Source organism: Fukomys damarensis, unplaced genomic scaffold (assembly GCF_012274545.1).
Source record: "Fukomys damarensis isolate Sample0158 unplaced genomic scaffold, DMR_v1.0_HiC HiC_scaffold_33, whole genome shotgun sequence".
NCBI lineage: Eukaryota > Metazoa > Chordata > Mammalia > Rodentia > Bathyergidae > Fukomys > Fukomys damarensis.
Window position 1 is genome coordinate 9782333 of NW_022900945.1, and position 18219 is coordinate 9800551.

General features: G+C 37.7%; 1 protein-coding gene across 1 annotated transcript in view; it reads right to left on the minus strand.

The window, feature by feature from the left end:
• The window catches only part of Erich3 (glutamate rich 3), a 77517-nt gene that overhangs the window by 17727 nt on the left and 41571 nt on the right, over positions 1-18219 (minus strand). The window contains exons 10-12 of the mRNA XM_019204677.2: positions 16966-17246; positions 12470-12706; positions 3317-3766 (exon numbers count right to left, since the gene is read on the minus strand). Coding sequence (XP_019060222.1) covers positions 3317-3766; positions 12470-12706; positions 16966-17246 — 968 coding nt within the window. The remainder of the gene's footprint in view (positions 1-3316; positions 3767-12469; positions 12707-16965; positions 17247-18219) is intronic.

Consider the following 18219-nt stretch of genomic DNA (forward strand, 5'->3'; position numbering starts at 1 on the left):
AAACAAGAAAAAGCAAAGATAAACAGTCTCAGAAGGGACACAGAATACTAAGAGCCATCCTGGGTAACAAAAGCAAAGCAGGAGGTATCACAATCCCAGATCTGAATCTATATTACAAAGCTAATATGATAAAAACAGCATGTTACTGGTACTTTAGTTCCATATGAACCAATGGAACAGAATAAATGAAGCAGAAACAGTCCTTGGCACATTCAGCTATTTCATCTTTGACAAAGGGGCCAAAAACATACATGAATGAAAGAGAATTTATTATTTAACAGATAGTGTTTGGAAACTTAAATACCTACATTCAAAAAATATGTAATCTATACTCATGTATCTTATGTGTACTACATTAAAATAAAAATGGATCAAATGTTTACTGTTGAAACAGAAACAGCTAACTGTGTGGAAGACACAGGTGCAGGAAAGTACTTTCTCAAGAGAACCTCAATGATAATAATGCCAAGAAACAAATGACGTACGGGATCATAACAAATTAAAAAGCTTCTGGGATTCAGCCTTTCCCCAGAAGGACTGGCCGTCATCAAGAAATCACATAACGACCAATGCCGACGAGGTTGCAAGGAAAAAGGAATGCTTCTACACTGCGCGTAGTAATGTAAACTAGTACAACTACTATGGAAATCAGCATGCATATTCCTAAAAATACTAAAACTAGAAATTCAGTTTGGCCCAGCTACTCCTTCTAGCTAACTTACCAGAAGTTTAAATACATCGTATACAGTGACACATGCATTTCCATGTATAGAGCAGCACAATTCGTAATAGCTACATTTCAGAAGTGACACATACATCCCTCGACAGATGAAGGGACAGAGGGACAGATGCATGTGGTATTTAAACACAATGGAGTATGAATCTGCTATAAACAAAGATAAACCTAAGTCATCTGCAGCAAAATGAATGCACTTTGAGACCATAATATTAAATAAAATAAATCACACAAGTTTTTCTCATGGTTTATCTTATATGAGAAACCCAAAATATACATAAAGAACAAAATATACAATACAGGGCAGGAAGTAGGGAGATCTTTTTCACATGGGAAGGAGAACAAACAAAGGAGGGAGGAGAGAGGAAGAGGAGGGAAAGTGGATTAAAAATAATTGAAAAAAATGGAGATAGAACTTTTGCAAATAGGAAGAAAGCCAAGAGATGTGAGGGAAAGGAACAAAACAAGAATTAAGGTGTGTTATACACATGTACTAACTTCTCATGGCAACTGTAATTAGTATGTACTGCAAACATATACTTATCAAAATAAAAATTTTAAACAAGATGCAGTCCCACACGTTCCCATTTAGTTTGAACCCATCCGGATAAAAAGAAATAAAATGTTTTAAAATTACAGATGTCATCAAGTCAAATATGTAGGTTTCCCAATGTATCTGAGCAAAATAATAAACTGAAATGCTTACCATTTTCCTAGCCCAAGGGAAAAAATTACTCTCGTCTAAGAGACATGATAATAATACAACCTCTCTGCTATTGTTATTCTAGCCAGCAATTAAGTACGACTGACATATCATGCGTCCTTCTTTATAAAAGGATGTTTACTTACAGGAGTCTGGGTAAACAATTTAGTTTTTCAGTATAAATTTTGAAATGGTAATGTTTCTATTAATATGGGATGCTAACACCCCTATCTTTGTTTCTTTCTATGCTGTGGATTAAACTCTGGGCCTCACATGTGGGAGGTACGTACTCTAACACTGAACTATACCGCGTGCACACCTTCACCTTTTTAATTAGCAGGTTACCAAATTATGTAAATTTTCCATATTATACAGTATAACCTACCAGAATTGAATAATGAAATTTAAGATCCAAGATTGGACTTATTTTATAAAAGGGTTTCAAATATATCTTTATAAAAATTTTGAATCATTCATGGCAAAGCCCTTTGAAACTGTTGAGAGTCTTTGTGTTATAATTCTAGAGAACAGGTTGACAAACTTTTTTCAGGGAATTTCCAGGGCTTGGGGGCCATTTGAAAACATACAGCACAGAGTCCTTCTCAAACGTATCCTCTATGAAAAGTTGCAAGGAGTCCTTAACCGACTAGAACTTCTCTTCCTTTAGCATTTTGTACTTTCCCTCATTTTAGGCACAGAGAGCTACTGATATCTGCCTAGTTACTGGTGGGCAAAGCCTTCTTCTCAATGTTTTATGGGAAGAACTCACTCTCACACATTCCTTAGTGATCATGGTGCCTCATGCACAGTATAAGATTAATATCAATAGTTGACCAGCCAGCTATTCATCTTCCCCATTCTTAATTCTTGATTCCAGTGGTTTAACAGTAACTGTTAAGGGCCTAAAATAGCCATATACGTTAGAAGAATTCATAAATTTTAAAAACATAGTAGAGTTTCATAGTACAAGATTTTGAAAAGATATTTTTCTCAGAATTAAGAAGGGTGACCTCTGCATTTGAGCTTGTTTTTTGTTGTTTTGTTTTGTTTTGTTCACTGTCCTCTCAAAGGTAAGAAAAGCTTGCAGTCTTCCATGTGCCAGAGATCCTGGGGCATATTTATACTCTTTAGACTTTCCATGTCCAGGGGGACCATCTTGGACATGCAGGAGCCCCAGCTATCATGAAATAATTCAATTGCAGAGAACAGAAAGTGAAGCTTGGAATTTGGTGATTTTTACATTCTTATCTAGATCTAAATTTCAATTACGTGGATACAGTAGGAAATCTTTAGAAACTCTGGAACTCCTCTGCCTGAATTCAAATCCTTGGAAGTCCTGTCATTAGGAACTTGACAGCTAACCTAACTTCTTCAAGGCATATTTTTTTCAATCTGTAGAAAAAATGATGATGACAGAACGTACCTCAAGAGGAAACTGGGCTGTTACAGGAAGCAATGAGTTGATATACATATTCAGACCACCCAGGACATAGCAAGCTATGGATATATAAATGCACAGATAGCTAATAACAACTAGCCTTGCCAGCATTCCTTTTTTAAAAAGCCAAACACACCCTTGCAATCAGACATGCATTTCATTTTATTTGATTCTTGAGATAGAATTACCACAAGCAGGAATTCACAGAAAATAGGAAACAAGGTAAGAATTATCGAGTAATTTAAAAAGTGCAATAGAAGGAAAACAGCAAGCTGAACATACAGGTATGATTATGTGACAAAGGGAGAAATGGAAAACATTGAATCCCCGCATATGATCACAGCTGAGTTTTCTGAGTTTCGGCAGTGTGCAAGGGCCACAATTAGCTTCCATGCATGAGGACAACCGCAAGGCAAGGCCACTCAGCGGCCGTACTTACCACCTCCTTCCACCCCAGGGAGACCCGCCTGTCTGTCTTCCACCTCAGCAGTACTTGCTTCCCTAAGCTGGCTCTTATCCTTTTCCATGTTTTCCTCACAAGCAAGTTTCCTGGACGCCTTAGAGAAATTCTCTGCAAATCCCTGGGTTCCTCTCTCCATTTCTGCATCACGAATGTTCCCACAGCTTTCCTCCGCTGGCAGAGGTTTGGTCTCCACGTTTGCTTTTCTTCGTTCTCCGTCTTCCAGCTCAGTTTCGCAGCGTCCCTCAATGGGAAGGCGCGGTTTTCTCGGCTCATCGCTCTCACGCAGCTCCGGAGAAGCCGGATTTCCGGCACCTGCGTCTGTACTTTGTTCAGCACGTGCTTCTCTGCCCTGCTCCCGAGAGTCGTCCTCACCGTCACTAGAATAGGGGCGACTTCTGGACGAGGCTGAGGAAGCACTTCTAGTATCTATAAAATAAAAAAGTGGCGACATTGTTGCTCTAGAGTAACACATTTAATGGTGGAAAACATGCTAGTAGGTAATCATACCAAAATTTTTTAAAATATAGTTAAACTTGGCCTGATCCCTTTTCCAGTGTATTCCACATAATTGTCATGACAGAGAAAAACATAATTTCTGAACTGTAGAAGACTTTCAACAATAGATCACATTTAACCCAAGAAAAACCCTATTGTTTTGATTTGCTTTTGAAAGCCAGTTTACTGGAAAACCTTTGCGAATATCTGGAATGGCACACAAATATTTAGTAAACTCTTTGCTTTTCTATTACAGCAAGAGTGTGTATTTATGTGTCCTTTTGTATAGCATGAAACTTTAATTTTCATCTGCTGTGATATCTACCACGTAATACACCCTAGGATCTGGTATGGTAAGATTTAAGAATTTACACAGTATACGCATTTAATAAATATTTTAAGTGATGAAAATATGTGTGTTTAGAAGGAGATATTGTTTTACCTCAGGTTCCCCAGAAGCAAGGCATGGGGTGAAGTTTCATGTGCAAGTGATAAATTGAGGTCATGCTTCAGGAGAAACACCTGAGGGAGGTGGAGACAGGCAAGGGAAAGGAAACAGGCAAGGAGCTATCTCAAGCTAGGACTAAACCTCAAGCTCATCCTACAGGGATTTCTGATGTGTAAGTTCTATTAGAAGGGACGGAAGTAAGTTAAGATGCAGCTGGGTTTTCAGACTTTGCATCAGTAAGATATTGACTATGGGCTACACCAAATGGATGTAAATATCCCTACATCTTCTGGCTCCTTGTCCCTGAGGGTGAACTCTAGTAGCCCACGACAGTCCTCTGAAGGGTGCGAGAGCTAGGAACTGGGCACACGATGCCAGTTAAGAAACTGGAGTCATACGTTGAGGTAGTACTAAAGATACACAGTCTAGAAATGTACAGTAGTCAAAAGAGGTTCACATACTACCCAAAAATCTTGAAAAAGTCTCCAGGAATGTGCCATACATGCTGAGTCTCTATAAGGAAGACATGCAGCGTAAAAGTCACTGCATCCGTGGCTGTCGACCACAGAAATAGAAACTTGTTTTTGCTGCTCTAAGCAATAGATTCTTGTCTATAACTGTTTCTTATAGAATATATTTTCTATACATAAGTTCATATATATTTCTATATATTTTTTCAGATATAAATAGCCTGTATTTAAATGCCGCCCACCTCCCTTGTTTCTCTGTGTTCTCTACCACCCATTTTTCTGTTTCTTCTATTCCTGCATGAGAGCTCCACAAGTGGCTATAGCATTTACTGTAGAGTTTATGAAAAGAAATGCCTGTCTTTACCTTTATCCTCTCTCCTCTCTGCTCACTCACCTCTCTCTCCCAGCAGCCCGCCAACCCCCAGCTCTCTATAACAGGTCTTAGTATTCTAAGTATGGTCAAAGAGACATATCAGAGTTCCCACCAAGACTGGAGAGATACTTAACACAAGCAAAAACATACTTTAAAAAAAGCTACTGAGCAAAAGAACCCCTTAGCACAATTCTCAATACCTTGGCAAACACCAAGTGACCACGACTCTTCAAAGAAATCACATACTTTAGCTGCTTATTTTTTTTTTTATTTTCCACTTTATAATCCTAGATGGGATGTTTTTACAGGAAACAAGGAAGATGAAGGAGAGGCGCTCTCTATTTTATTTGTGTCAGTTCAGAAAGCGTAGAGTCCATGGTCTTGCCCTTTTGTAAGCGTTTTATATTTACATTTTGAATAAAGAGAAGCAACCCTTGTTTATTACTGGTTTCATCAATAGTTTTCATTCATTGCACAGTGGGCCAAGACACAATGCTATGCTAGTTCTGAGCTACTGAAAATGTGTACAGCACCAGAAGCTTCTTCGTGACTCCCACTTTTGACTCTTGAGAGTTGTTCACGTGATAAAACATGAGCAGTCCTTTATCTTTCTTTTGTAGATTTATTAATCACATTATATTATTTCAAAAGGCTGGCACGTGCTCTGGTTCACTTTTGAATCAGTCCTTCAGCAAAGAAAGATCAGAAGGACTGGCCTTGAGGTGGCAAGGGCACCTGACCTCCGCTTCAACTCATTTCAGCTTTCCAATTTCTCTCTTACCTCGTGGTATAATTCACTGCCAGTCTCATTTCTTGCTCTCATTTTCATACAGACACTGGAGTAAGATTTTGCTAACAACAAAAAAAAAAGGCTCTAAAAGCTTCAGGGGCCTTATAATGGGATTTTCAAAATGACTTTTATTTATTCCCTTAGAAATGAAACAAATTTTCTATGAAAACATTCATATAAATGAACTCCTCTGGCACACATGTAGATTTGTGTCATTAGAGGGGAAAAACTATGTTGGACATGTTTGGTAAATGTCTCAGCTTCCTACCCAGTTCCATTCGTCTCTCCAGTGTCCCTCCTGGCACCGATACTGAAAGAACTTGCTTTTTTTGCTTATTTTTACTTATTTACTTAATTTTGCAAAACAAGATCTGCACTCAGCACCTGAGGCCTTGACCAAAAGCATTAGGTTCAAAACCACTTTCTACGGTCCGAGGGGGATCTCGAACCTTTCCCTCTCCACATTCAGTCAGCCCCAAATCCTTCCCTTCTCATGTCATTAATAGCTGCTCATTGATGCCTGTTCCTTTTTCACATCACAGCGATCAAAATCCGATTTCACAAAACATGAAACTGGCATAAACAATACTATGCTCTTCTGAAACACAGACCTAGATGTCCCCATTTTGACACAGCCAGTTAGTAGCTTTGAGCTTGTTTATGCTATTTAAATTCTCCAAGCCTCTATTTTCTGGGTAAAATGGAGATGATTCTTCTTGCTCTCCACAAATGAAAAATCACACGAGAAAAAAGTTAACTTAATCAAATCAAAAGATCATTTCTTTATAGCTTGCAGTCTTTTATATTATACATGTAGTACAGGGTCTAAATTTACTTGTTATCCCATCCATTATACATTATATTAAGAGTGATGTCACAGCTTCTACTTATTTAGGAAAAAATAATATTTGATCACACTTATGCATCTACTGTGTACCAAACAGTGAAGTTTTTAATAACATCTCATCCTAGGGAATAATTGTTGCCTTTTTGTTCCAGATTAGGAAAATGAGGTATAAGATATACAATATATTCAGTATCTCTTAGCTATAAAGCAGAAAGTTTAAATTCACTGTTTAGTGCATTAGCATCCTTTTCTTAACTTTACTTTTTGCTTTATTAGCCAGAAACCTATACAGACCTCTCAGTTTAACTGCCAAAAAAAAAAAAATCAAATAGGTAGATTCAATTAAAATTTAGATCACCCTATCAACTAAAAATGTAAATAAGGTTCAAAATGTATAATTGATATTTTTTAATAGAAAAAAAGGTATTGGGCAAATGGGATGGGTATGGGGAAAGGGAAAAAGGAAGAGAAAAATAAGAGAAAGGGAAAAAAATGGAAGCAAAGTCTTTGTAAATAGGGAAGGGTGGAGGGGGTGAAGGGAGGGCAGTGAATGGGGAAAAAATGAGAACCAAGACTCATGTAAAGGTACAAGGTCCCAATGATGAATGTAACTGCACTGTATACCTAAAATGTACCAAGATGGGTATGGGGAAAGGGAAAAAGGAAGAGAAAAATAAGAGAAAGGGAAAAAAATGGAAGCAAAGTCTTTGTAAATAGGGAAGGGTGGAGGGGGTGAAGGGAGGGCAGTGAATGGGGAAAAAATGAGAACCAAGACTCATGTAAAGGTACAAGGTCCCAATGATGAATGTAACTGCACTGTATACCTAAAATGTACCAATATAAAAATATTAAAAATTTTAAAAATGTAAATTGCCCCAATGACATATCATGGGTCCCTATCCAGTGAACCCAATATTCTTCTGAACACTAGTAATAATCAAATCTCTCTTCTTAGTCTAAGTGTTCTGTGCAAAATCTGAATAAATAACACTTCTACTTTCTTCAAATTAGCCATGGCACACAAATTTATATTCCCTCTACTTATATGTGTATTTCTGTCTTGATTATACTCATAAGTTCATGAAAATCTGTTTATATTTTATATCTGATACTGCAGTTGAATCAATATCTTCATGTACAACAATACTTAATTAGGCAAGTGTTTCACACTCAATAAATATTACAGAATGACAATGTGCTTAATGAAAACAGAAATTATTAAATTTCAGGTGAGAACAGTAGCTAGTCATTCATCATAGGAGAGAACAGATGTCCCCACAGAGATAATTGCCACAAATTGAAATGCCTCGATCCATCAATAAGAAAAAAAAATGCATTACTTTGTAAGAATACATATCCACAGGTAAATGCAGATATAATGGGAAGGAAAGAAAACCTAAAGAGAGTGGAACATTTCCTCCATCGGTACCTTTCATTGACCTCCACAAACATTAAAGTGAAGTTGCAGTGTTGGGAACATATCAAATCATGTATCTATTGTGCCACAGAAATCCACACATCGTTTACTGACGCATCCAATCAGCCCTTCATCCACAAGAGTTCTCCGAAAGCCTAGATGGTGCCATGATATACATAAGACAGATTCAAAACTGTAGCAGAATAGCTCTTATAAAAGCATTTTATGTAAACTAAAGGATGGGTCTGCATTTAAATATTCACCTTCAAGTTATGATTTCCTACTTCAATAATCAAAAATAATTGTGGGTCGAGGAGTTCTTGCTCTTAAGGAAAAAAACCTAATCATGCAAACAACCACAGATAAATTTCTGTCCAGCAGCAGCCCAGTCTCCCCATGTTCCTCTCTGACCCAAGAAGCAGGCACGTTACACCAGAGTCTGCAGCTTGGATTCACAGCACATAGAATTTCAACATAGAAAAGAACTCATTCCCAGGAGGTTCTCTTCAGACCCATAGTCGGGCAAGAGTCTTAATTCAGTCAGTGAGATTCTTGATATTCGTATGTCAAATAGTGTTTTTGTGATTCTGAGATTTTAAAAGATTATGAGATCTATTTCTAACAGACTGAAAAACAGCACAAATGAAATTATTTTTCTTACTTGAAAAAAAATGGCTTCAGGTTTTGCCTTCTTAATTTTCTGGGAAAAAAATTCATTTCTCTTCTTTCTCCTCTCTCTTCTCTCTCCTCCCCCTCCTCTTCCTCTCTCTCTCTCTCCCTCCCTCTCCCCCTCCCCTCCCCCTCTCTCTGTTGCTGAGTGTTTACCTCTTTCTCATAGATACCATCGTCCAAACCTTCCCAAAAGGTAAAGCAGTCCATTCCCAGGGACATCAATCTTATACCCTCAATCTCATACCATCCGTGACAAAATATTTTCAACCGGCAAATTAGTGCCTGGGGTTGCCAACACAAATGCAGAGAAAGGAAGCTGTCATTCCCTTTAAATGACCAGAAGTCTCACACATTATCCGTAAAGGAGAGTCCTCTGTTCTCTATGGGCTTCCGGTCCACAGCCCTCCGTCGGTCAGGGCTGCTCAGTGCAGCGTGTTCATCAAAGCGGACTGGCCCGATTGTTAGCGGGCAGTTTAAATGGGTCCAACTTGTCAGGACAGTGACAGTCTGGACGATTGTTTGCCCTCTGGGAACAGGTGCAGTCAGGTTCAAACGAAACACATCCAAATACTAACAGCAAGATCCTTAATCATGTCAATAAAACGGATGTACTGGTGTCTGGGATTCGGCAGTCACAATACGCCTCCTACACTTTTGAGGATGAAATGCTGTCAAGCTTTTCAAAAGAAGGGTTCCAGGGACCCATCGCGCCATTAGCATTTTTAGTACAGGCTACTTATTTGATGGGTGAAACTTCTGCTTCTGATACTTTCAATGGTAAACAAGTGTCTTTTTTAAAATCCAAAGCAGATCATCAAAATAAAAGGATGGAGAACAAGAGCCTAGAGATGAGGGAGGAAAAGCCGTAATAATAACTACTGTACTCAGATTTTCAGATTAATCGCAATGTTATAATGCAAACATCCAGGATGCAAAAGGGCCCTTAAAGAGGATAGCTTGGTGATACTACGGAAATGACAGAACAGAGCTGGTCACTTTCATTTCTGGATCTTAAATTTCTCAGCATTTGGGGACCGGCTATGCTTCTCATTAGTTTTCATCACATATCTATTTAAAACATTATATATTCTGTATTTAAATGGTGCTACTAACTTTACGTCATTTTTCCAATAAAGATCCTAATAATCAAATGGAAGCCATGGCACTCACCAAAACACCTTACAATGCTTGGTGTTAACAGTCAAATAACTTTTAAAATATTTACCAAATGTACTTTCAGAAGTTGGCTCTGCGAGGGATAAGAAGAACATCCACACATGCTTAGCTTTCATGGTAGGATATAGCTGTGTGTTCTTAGCTTGTGAAGTTAACTTGAGGGCAGAATTTAACACACGTGAAACAATGAGTGAGAAATAAATGACAGGACTTCGTAAAACGAAGAGTCGGTGAAAGCTGCTGAAAAAGGATGGAGTCATGGGAGAGGACAGAGATGAGCCAGACCTAAACAAAGGGCCTGCGAATGACGATCACCCAGTGAGAACAAAGGTGAACATGGATAGAATTGGATTCTCTACATTTTATTTTTTTCCTTTTCAAAGCAAAATAAGACAAAAAACAGAAGCTAGACAATACCATCAGATAAAGAGCCCAGCCTGTGAAATGACTAACCTTGAGAAAAGAAAATCATCTTACTGGAGAAAATTAATTTTAGTCAAGAGAACCTTTTCAGATTTTGAAGAAAAATTATCATTTTCTCTAAATGCCGCGCTCTAAAGTTTACCTCTTGCTATGGGTGAGTAATTACAGATCTAAGTGATTAAAGATTTTCCTCCAAGGAAAGTCCAAGTACTGCCTACATCCTTCTCTGTTTGAACATAAAATATCATTCTATTTTAGATCCTTAAAAGCAAAGTGGTTGTGTAGCACAAAAAATAATAACTAGCTAAATATCTAGGGTATACTACAGCTTTATGAAATCAACCACATAATAATTTCTCACCATTATAGATCAAATAAAAATTAAGAGTCTTTTGTGTTTTGAACCAGTTATGTTTATATGCAAACACATTTTTAATACTTCTCCAGACTTAAGTCATTTGGATGATTTCTTTAAAATGATCAACTCAGGTGATACCAATTTTTCATTCAACAATTTTCTCTGCTTCAGAAAAAAATGTAACCATAACTCCAGTATTCACATTCAAGTTGAGAAAAGAACTTATATATTAGGAACATCTAATCTAGGAAACGTAAAATGTAAGAATGTAAAATGTAAGTATTAAGAGAAATTATAGAAAAGGCCTGGTTTAAACATTACAAAATATTTGAATGGCTGATAATTAATCTTAAGTAGTTCTTTCCAACTATACCAAAAATATTAAGATGAAAATAAATAATATAAATAAAATGAATACAAATCTTGTTTTATAAAATTCATGGATAATTAAGTTCAATCTAATTTTTCAAATTATGCTTCACTTTTTACCTTGGCTGTCAGGAAGCCAGGATAAAATTTTTAGTTCAGACACAGTAATAATCCCAAAATTATTTTCTTTTACTCGAAAGAATTTTTTATTGCCTTGTATATGTATGCATGAAATTTTAGATAGGTTTGGCTTCCTTTTTTGAAGAGCAGAGAACTACAAGCCTATCTATATTTGCTCTGTGATAATGATTTGAGGACTTCATTCCTTTTTATATATCTTAATATATTTCCCAAATTCAAAATTTTGCAATTTTATACAAAAAAAACTTTGAGAGGTGAAAAGAATAGAAAAAAATAGACAGCAACAGAAAAAAACCACCAAAATGTCACGTGCTTCTCTAGTTAGAAGCAAATTATAAAAACTAATCATACTCAGACATAAGAGAAGTTTATTATAAATACAGCACATGCCCAAGATATAGCAAGAGATATTTGATGAGCTAAAATCCATAGAAATTTGGCCAAATTCTCCTCTAAGACAGAAAATAAACTGTGATCCTTCTTTCACTGGAAAGAATTTAGATGAATTAAAAACTTTACAAAGCTCTCAAAAGTTAAAACACTGTATACCTCAAACGAAGGTTTCTTTCTCTATCTGAAAGCTCTAAATTTTCTCTATGAACATTTTAAGTCATTTGGGGCTTAAAGATTAAAAGGAAGCCACAAAATCCACCGTGAAACTAATATGACAGCATCCTTTGTTCAATGTAAATTTGAAAAAAGAAAGAAAGCAAAAGGAAAGAAAAAGGAAAAACTAGAACCAAGGCATAAAACTTCAATCTTTAAAAAGTGAATACCAGTTAATTTTCATTTTTTCAAACTCAAAAAATGGTGTGTGTGTGTGTGTGTGTGTGTGTGTGTGTACATAAAAGGGAATTTGGGCTAAAAATAGGACAACTTTGTAACTACACAGAAGATATGTCCCTACACAATGTACCCAACACCCTGATGAAAAACCTTATCAAACTAAGGAAAGAGAAAGGATGAAGGGCTGATTTTGTAATTTGGTTGTGTATAACAAGCTGAAAGGCCAGTACCTGTGCTTAGGCAACCGTACTGTAAACATTCCCTTAAAAGGTTATCTCAATAAAACATATGACGGAAAAGTTGGAGGTGTGCTGGAGAAGGAGCCTCCATCGATGGCTCTGCCATGCAAAACTAAGCAACTTGCCTTGCTCTTCCTCTTCCAATTCGCTGCCAGAGCTTCCCCCATCCACGTGATTCTCATTGCCATCAGCATCCGGTGCCTTCTGTGCTGAAACTTCACTGTCCTTTTCAGAGCCTAAATGAACTTTTCCATCTTCTGAGGGTGACTTTGATATTCCATTCATTTGATCATCGGCCTGTCCTTCTTCATTAGCTTTCGTGTCTTCTTTCTCCTCATCTACTTCAAAATCTTCTTCATACTCTGCAAAAAAGAAAATCTCCACTATAAGAATGAAAATAGAATCCTTGATACTTACCCCATTTCACTTTAATGAGAAGTTTGACTCTATTATCCTCTCTTCGCCAGTCCTTTCTTTGCTGCTTCTTTCTCTCACAATTAATGAACATGGAAAAGTAACAGTAAGTGACCAAAGATTGCAATCAGCTACATATATGAGAGCATAAAAGAAATGAATCTCCAAGTGACAAGGCCGCAACCTAGTAAGAGTTCATTTACAAATGGCCGCCATCATCTACAATGTCCACAATGGAAAAAGAGGAACTTGCCATGAGACAATAAATTAGAAGTAAATTAAAAATGAAGAGAACAGGATCATGATAATGAAAGTTAATCTGGAGACCAAGTGAGGTCATATTTCATGTGAAGAATATTCAAAATATTTGGATATCAAGTTAATGAATAGTGAAGTGGAAATTTTCAATTAATCAAGCCCAAAGGCCCCAACAAGTAGTCCTTGAATAGCTCATTCTTTGAGAAGCAAATGGACATTACAAAGGTATAATGAAGATTCTATACCCAAGCCAGAGACTGCAATCATATATATTATTCTTTCCCACAATGAATAATTACATTCCAAGTATAAAAATTCCTACAAAATAAAATATTCCTGTCACAGCCACAAATTTACTTCATTCCCTACTGGGATGCAACAAATCTGTAGCAGAAAAAGGACATGGTCACATCAGATAAACTCCAGCTGTCCCTTGGGGTTATCATTTTTCACCTTTCATATTTAATTGTTCCCCTTTTTCTTTCAACAAAAACTAAAAATCCTGAAGTGACAACATGCCAGCAAGGGAGAGCAAAAATATCTCATGCAGAACCAATTAAGCAAATAAACAATTATCCTTAAAATAAAAATTACAAGTAAAATAAAGGTTCCCAATTTTGTGGGTTTTAGTTATTAGAAATCCTGGCTTTTCTTCCAATAGTGGGGCCTTTTGGGGATTTATTTGAAAGCAGTCCACCTTGCTGCAATAAAAGAAAGTTAATTTAGAAATATATGTCCTGGGCATTAATGAAGGCTCAGTTGATGCAGAGAAAAAATGAGAAAGATATGAGGAATAGGGAAATTAACACTATAGCAAAGGCAAAAAAAGGGAGAATTTACAAAAACGTTTTCACTAAAGAGCTTTAAATATGTGTAAATAAGGAATGTGAACATCAGCAAAACAAAAATGTAAAAGAAGAAGGTAAAGAATTTGGTTCCTATGACACAAAGCAGAAACACTAATAAAAAGAAAAGAATATTTTGATCCAAGGGATACTGGCAAGACACAACATAGTTCCCCAGTTGGTCCAGTTAACCATCCAACCTTAAGCTTCTCCCAAGAAGCTTCTACGTGAAAGAGAACAACAACAACAAAAAAAAAACCAAACACTACAAGACATCTGCCGTCAAGAAAACTCCAGTTTTTGTTGAGGAAATCAGGTGCAAGGAGAACAAAGGAGTAGTGTGCTCATTTTGTAGTAGTTTTCATACAGGGTCCTCAGTAATGTTAACGTCAATGGTACAGCTCAGTTGCTGCAGATTTTTACATGGGACTCATGATTAATTTTGTGAAGTAGTATCAAGTACATTAGAGCCCCAGCCTGCGATTTCAGTCACCTGTGATCAACTGCAGTATGGGATTATTACATCAAAAATTCCAGCGATTAAACAATTCATAAGTTTTAAATAACTTTTGCTACAGAATACGGTTATACCTCTTCTATTTTAGAATTACTAGTGTTAATCTCTGACTGTGCCTGCTTTATAAATTAAACTTTATTTCAGATATGTGTGTATAGGAAGAAAAATAACACAGTATTTCCAGGGTTGGTTTCTGCATCTGCAGAACGTCTTAGGACACACTCCCTCAGATAAAGCCAGGCTACTGAAAGTGGAAGAGAACCGAAGAAAGGCAGAAGTTCATTTTAGAGAGTTATGGAAGACATAGTAAGAGGAGAAACTGTGGTTATTAGCAGAATACACACAAATATATTATTTTAAAGCATTTTTCTTGATCACAAGATAAGGAACAACACAGACTACGTGGATCGCTGCAGTTCTGTTGGCCATAGAATATTACACATTTGTGAAAGATAGGATTTGGAGTCTGGTCTTCATGTGTCCGACTCTCAGTTAAAATATTTCCTGGGTATGTGACCTTGGACAGCTTACTGAGCATCTTTAAGCTTCAATTTCTTCATCCATAACCTGGTTAGTACAACACTGTGATAATATGAAAAGCAATAATACTTAACACAGTGCTATGAACTGCAAGTGTCTAATAAATACCAGCTCTTAGCTGTAGTCGGGGTTGTGGCTGGGTAGTAGAAGGAAGTGGTCATAAAACAGGAGAAATCACCTGTAGTATGTGCCCCTTTGACAGCAGTGCACTTTCCTTGAGGCACCTGATTAAAATCAGGCAGTACAAGTGTCCACCATTAAGACACAGTTACAGTGTTATTATTAAAATAGAGCATAAAATTGAAAGAGCATGTAGTGAACACCACAGGAAAAAATGTGTTTGTGTTCTAAATTGAAATTCAAAGCTGCCTGGCTTCTTCTATCTTTCCAACCATCACATGCAAACCTCAGCCTTCCAAGAGCCAGGTACCTTCCAATGCCATTGTAGCACCTGTGGGTCACCTACTCAAGCTCTCAGAATGAACAAACCCGTGGGGCGCTTCTGGCATCCTTCCTTTCTGTGATTTATTCTGGCTCCACGTCCCGTTTCTCTTCTAGAGAGTAAACTTCCTTGTTTTCTGGGCCCACTCATCAGATCCAAGTCAACACCAGCTGACATCAGTACTGCAACCTCCACCTTCCTCCCCAACCTCCACTCTGGCTTCCTGCAGCCTGTACCCTTGTACCTGCTCTGCTGACACCATAAAGCCCTGGTGGTGCTGCTGCTTTGAGGAATTTTAACAGAAATTGGCACTTAAAGTTCATTAGCAGCCAACACCAAAGAGAATGCTGTATCATCTGCACAATGACTATGCTTTGTAAGGCTACCATGTTGGTTTCAGGAAAAAGAATGAAGAAAATGAAAGACTTGTATTTGACACGGCTTTAATAAATCTCCATGTCTTACAAGTTAAAACAGAGAAAAACATCCCTGTGTTAATCTCTTTGCAATTGATGTTGCCACCATTATTTTTAAATTCTCAGTCCAAGATAAGAATAAACACTAGGAGGAATCATGGAGAGAGGGAAATTGGACAAAAAGGAGAGAAGTCCTTTTTTAAGATAGCCACATTACTTTGGAAATTAACAAACACATGAAGGCCAGGGCTCTGAGAATTCTGTAATCATTTTCACAGATTTCTGAAACCTTTAGGCAGCAATAAGAACAGGTAAGGAAGAAGATATCGGAAACTAACTTCCACAAGTCGCCAGCCCATGGGCTGTTGTTCCTGTAATCCAGGCTTTGTCTTCTGGGCAGAAGAGGGATAAACAGGCTACCACCCCTGTCTGATTCTTTGGACACATCACCCACAACTATGTGGCATCTGGGAACAGAAGACTGTACGGTGTTTCAAAGCCTGAGATTTGGAAGTGCCTGAACTTCAGGATGTGTCTGAGTAGCTGCTTTCTCTGAGCCTCAGTTTCTCAGGCTGTAAAACAGAGGGAGTTGTGATACCTACATCATGAAATGGTAACAGTATACTGAGATGCGGAAACTCTGTGTGTGTGTGTGTGTGTGTGTGTGTGTGTGTGCGCGTGGACAGAGTGAGGGAGGACAGAAATGAAAGGAGAAAGCAAAAGAAAAGTCCACATAGGTCCCAGGATCCCAAGCCTACATCTATTGCTTTTAGTTGTGGAGTACTCTATCACCATATAACCACATAGATTATACCTGCTTAATACCAAAGCCATTCATCCATTTCAACAAAGCAAGTGCATTTAAAAAAATGAAACAATAGGCAGGATTCTATTTGGTCAAGATGGCCGACTGCTTTGGAAGTCCACAGGACCTCTCTGGCTCACACAGACAAGCCTCTGTCCCCTCCCACGTCCCAGCAACGACCCCCTCCTCTAAGGTGGGCGACCCAGGTGGACTCCACCCAGAACAGCAGACAAAGCAGGTAGGGAGTCCTCCCCCAGAAGAGAGGTCTCTAAAGACCCACTGACTAGAACAGTTCTGAAAACTCTGGATGAATGACAGTCCGTAAACTTAACAGTAGCAACACCCGAGAACCCCACTGCTGATTACCATATTTAAAAGCGTTACCGTGGTCATCTCCCCACACATCGTGTCCCGGTTTTCCTTTACGTTGCATTTCTTGCATAGCAGTTCTCACTTCTCTGACCTCTGGTTTCATTTCTTCCACAGAAAAACTGGCTGAGGCAATTTTGTTCCCCTCTGTCTCAGTTCGTCCTGGAATCCAGTTTGATCTCTTCTTCCTCAGGTTCTGTTCACCCTTCCTTAGATCCTCTCTGTCCTCAGGGCGCTTTTCTTTCCTGGGTTTCACTGAAAATGGCTTTTTGTCAAGGCCCATTGCAATAATGCACCTATGGAAAATATTAACATAAAGGTTGTATTAATCTTTATATGTAACACAGTGCAACCTCACAGCTTTTTAAAACATTTTTCTCCTATTCTAATAAGACGTCATGTGAGAAATGCTGTATTACTAGTATACGTGTTAATTAAAATAAACCACCTTACTGACACTAAGAACTTATAAACACAACATATTAATAATCTTACTCCAATAATTATAAAAAACAAATCATCAACAAGAACTAGGGTCAAATCAAAATGTGTGCCTTGAAGTGTATTTTTAATCTTCTCACGGTCATTTATAGATATATGAGGCAGGAATGAAGAATGCAGTGAATATTTGAAATTTAAAAGTTTATGTAGGAAAAGAGACATGGCCATTAATACTCCTCAAATGTTCCCTCTCGCTTTGAACACACTTATCGCGTCATAATTTTCACTTTCTGAAACAGTTTATGGTTTATTTTTAGAGCCGTTTCGGTCAAATAAAAACATTATGTTGTTCCCTAATCCAGTTTGTTCTCCAGCTCTTGCACTTTGTGACTTCTGACTCTTCCCTAAAGTCGAAATGACCATAAAAGTAAGTGCTTTGAATCAACTCAGGATCTCAAGGCAGCCGCAGCACAACTAAAGATGTTCACAAAATGGAACTTCCAGAACTGCTTCAGAAAGTGGGAAGAAGAATGGGAAAAGTGAGCCTGAAGCAAGGGGAGAATTTGGAGGGGAATTATTGGCAATGTGTCTTTCACTGTGATTTTTTAAAAATACTTAATCACTGTAGTTTTATCATGTCTTATACATATACAAATGTAGGTGCATAATGATACATGCATGGAGAGATAGAAAGATCGATGGATAATAGTGTAAGTCCTTAAATGAGAATTGTTTAATAAAAGAGCATTCGGGCTTAATAGCATAATAATCAGAAGAGGGCTGAGGATGGAGTCCAGGGTCGAATGCTTGTCTGGCATGTGCCAAGTC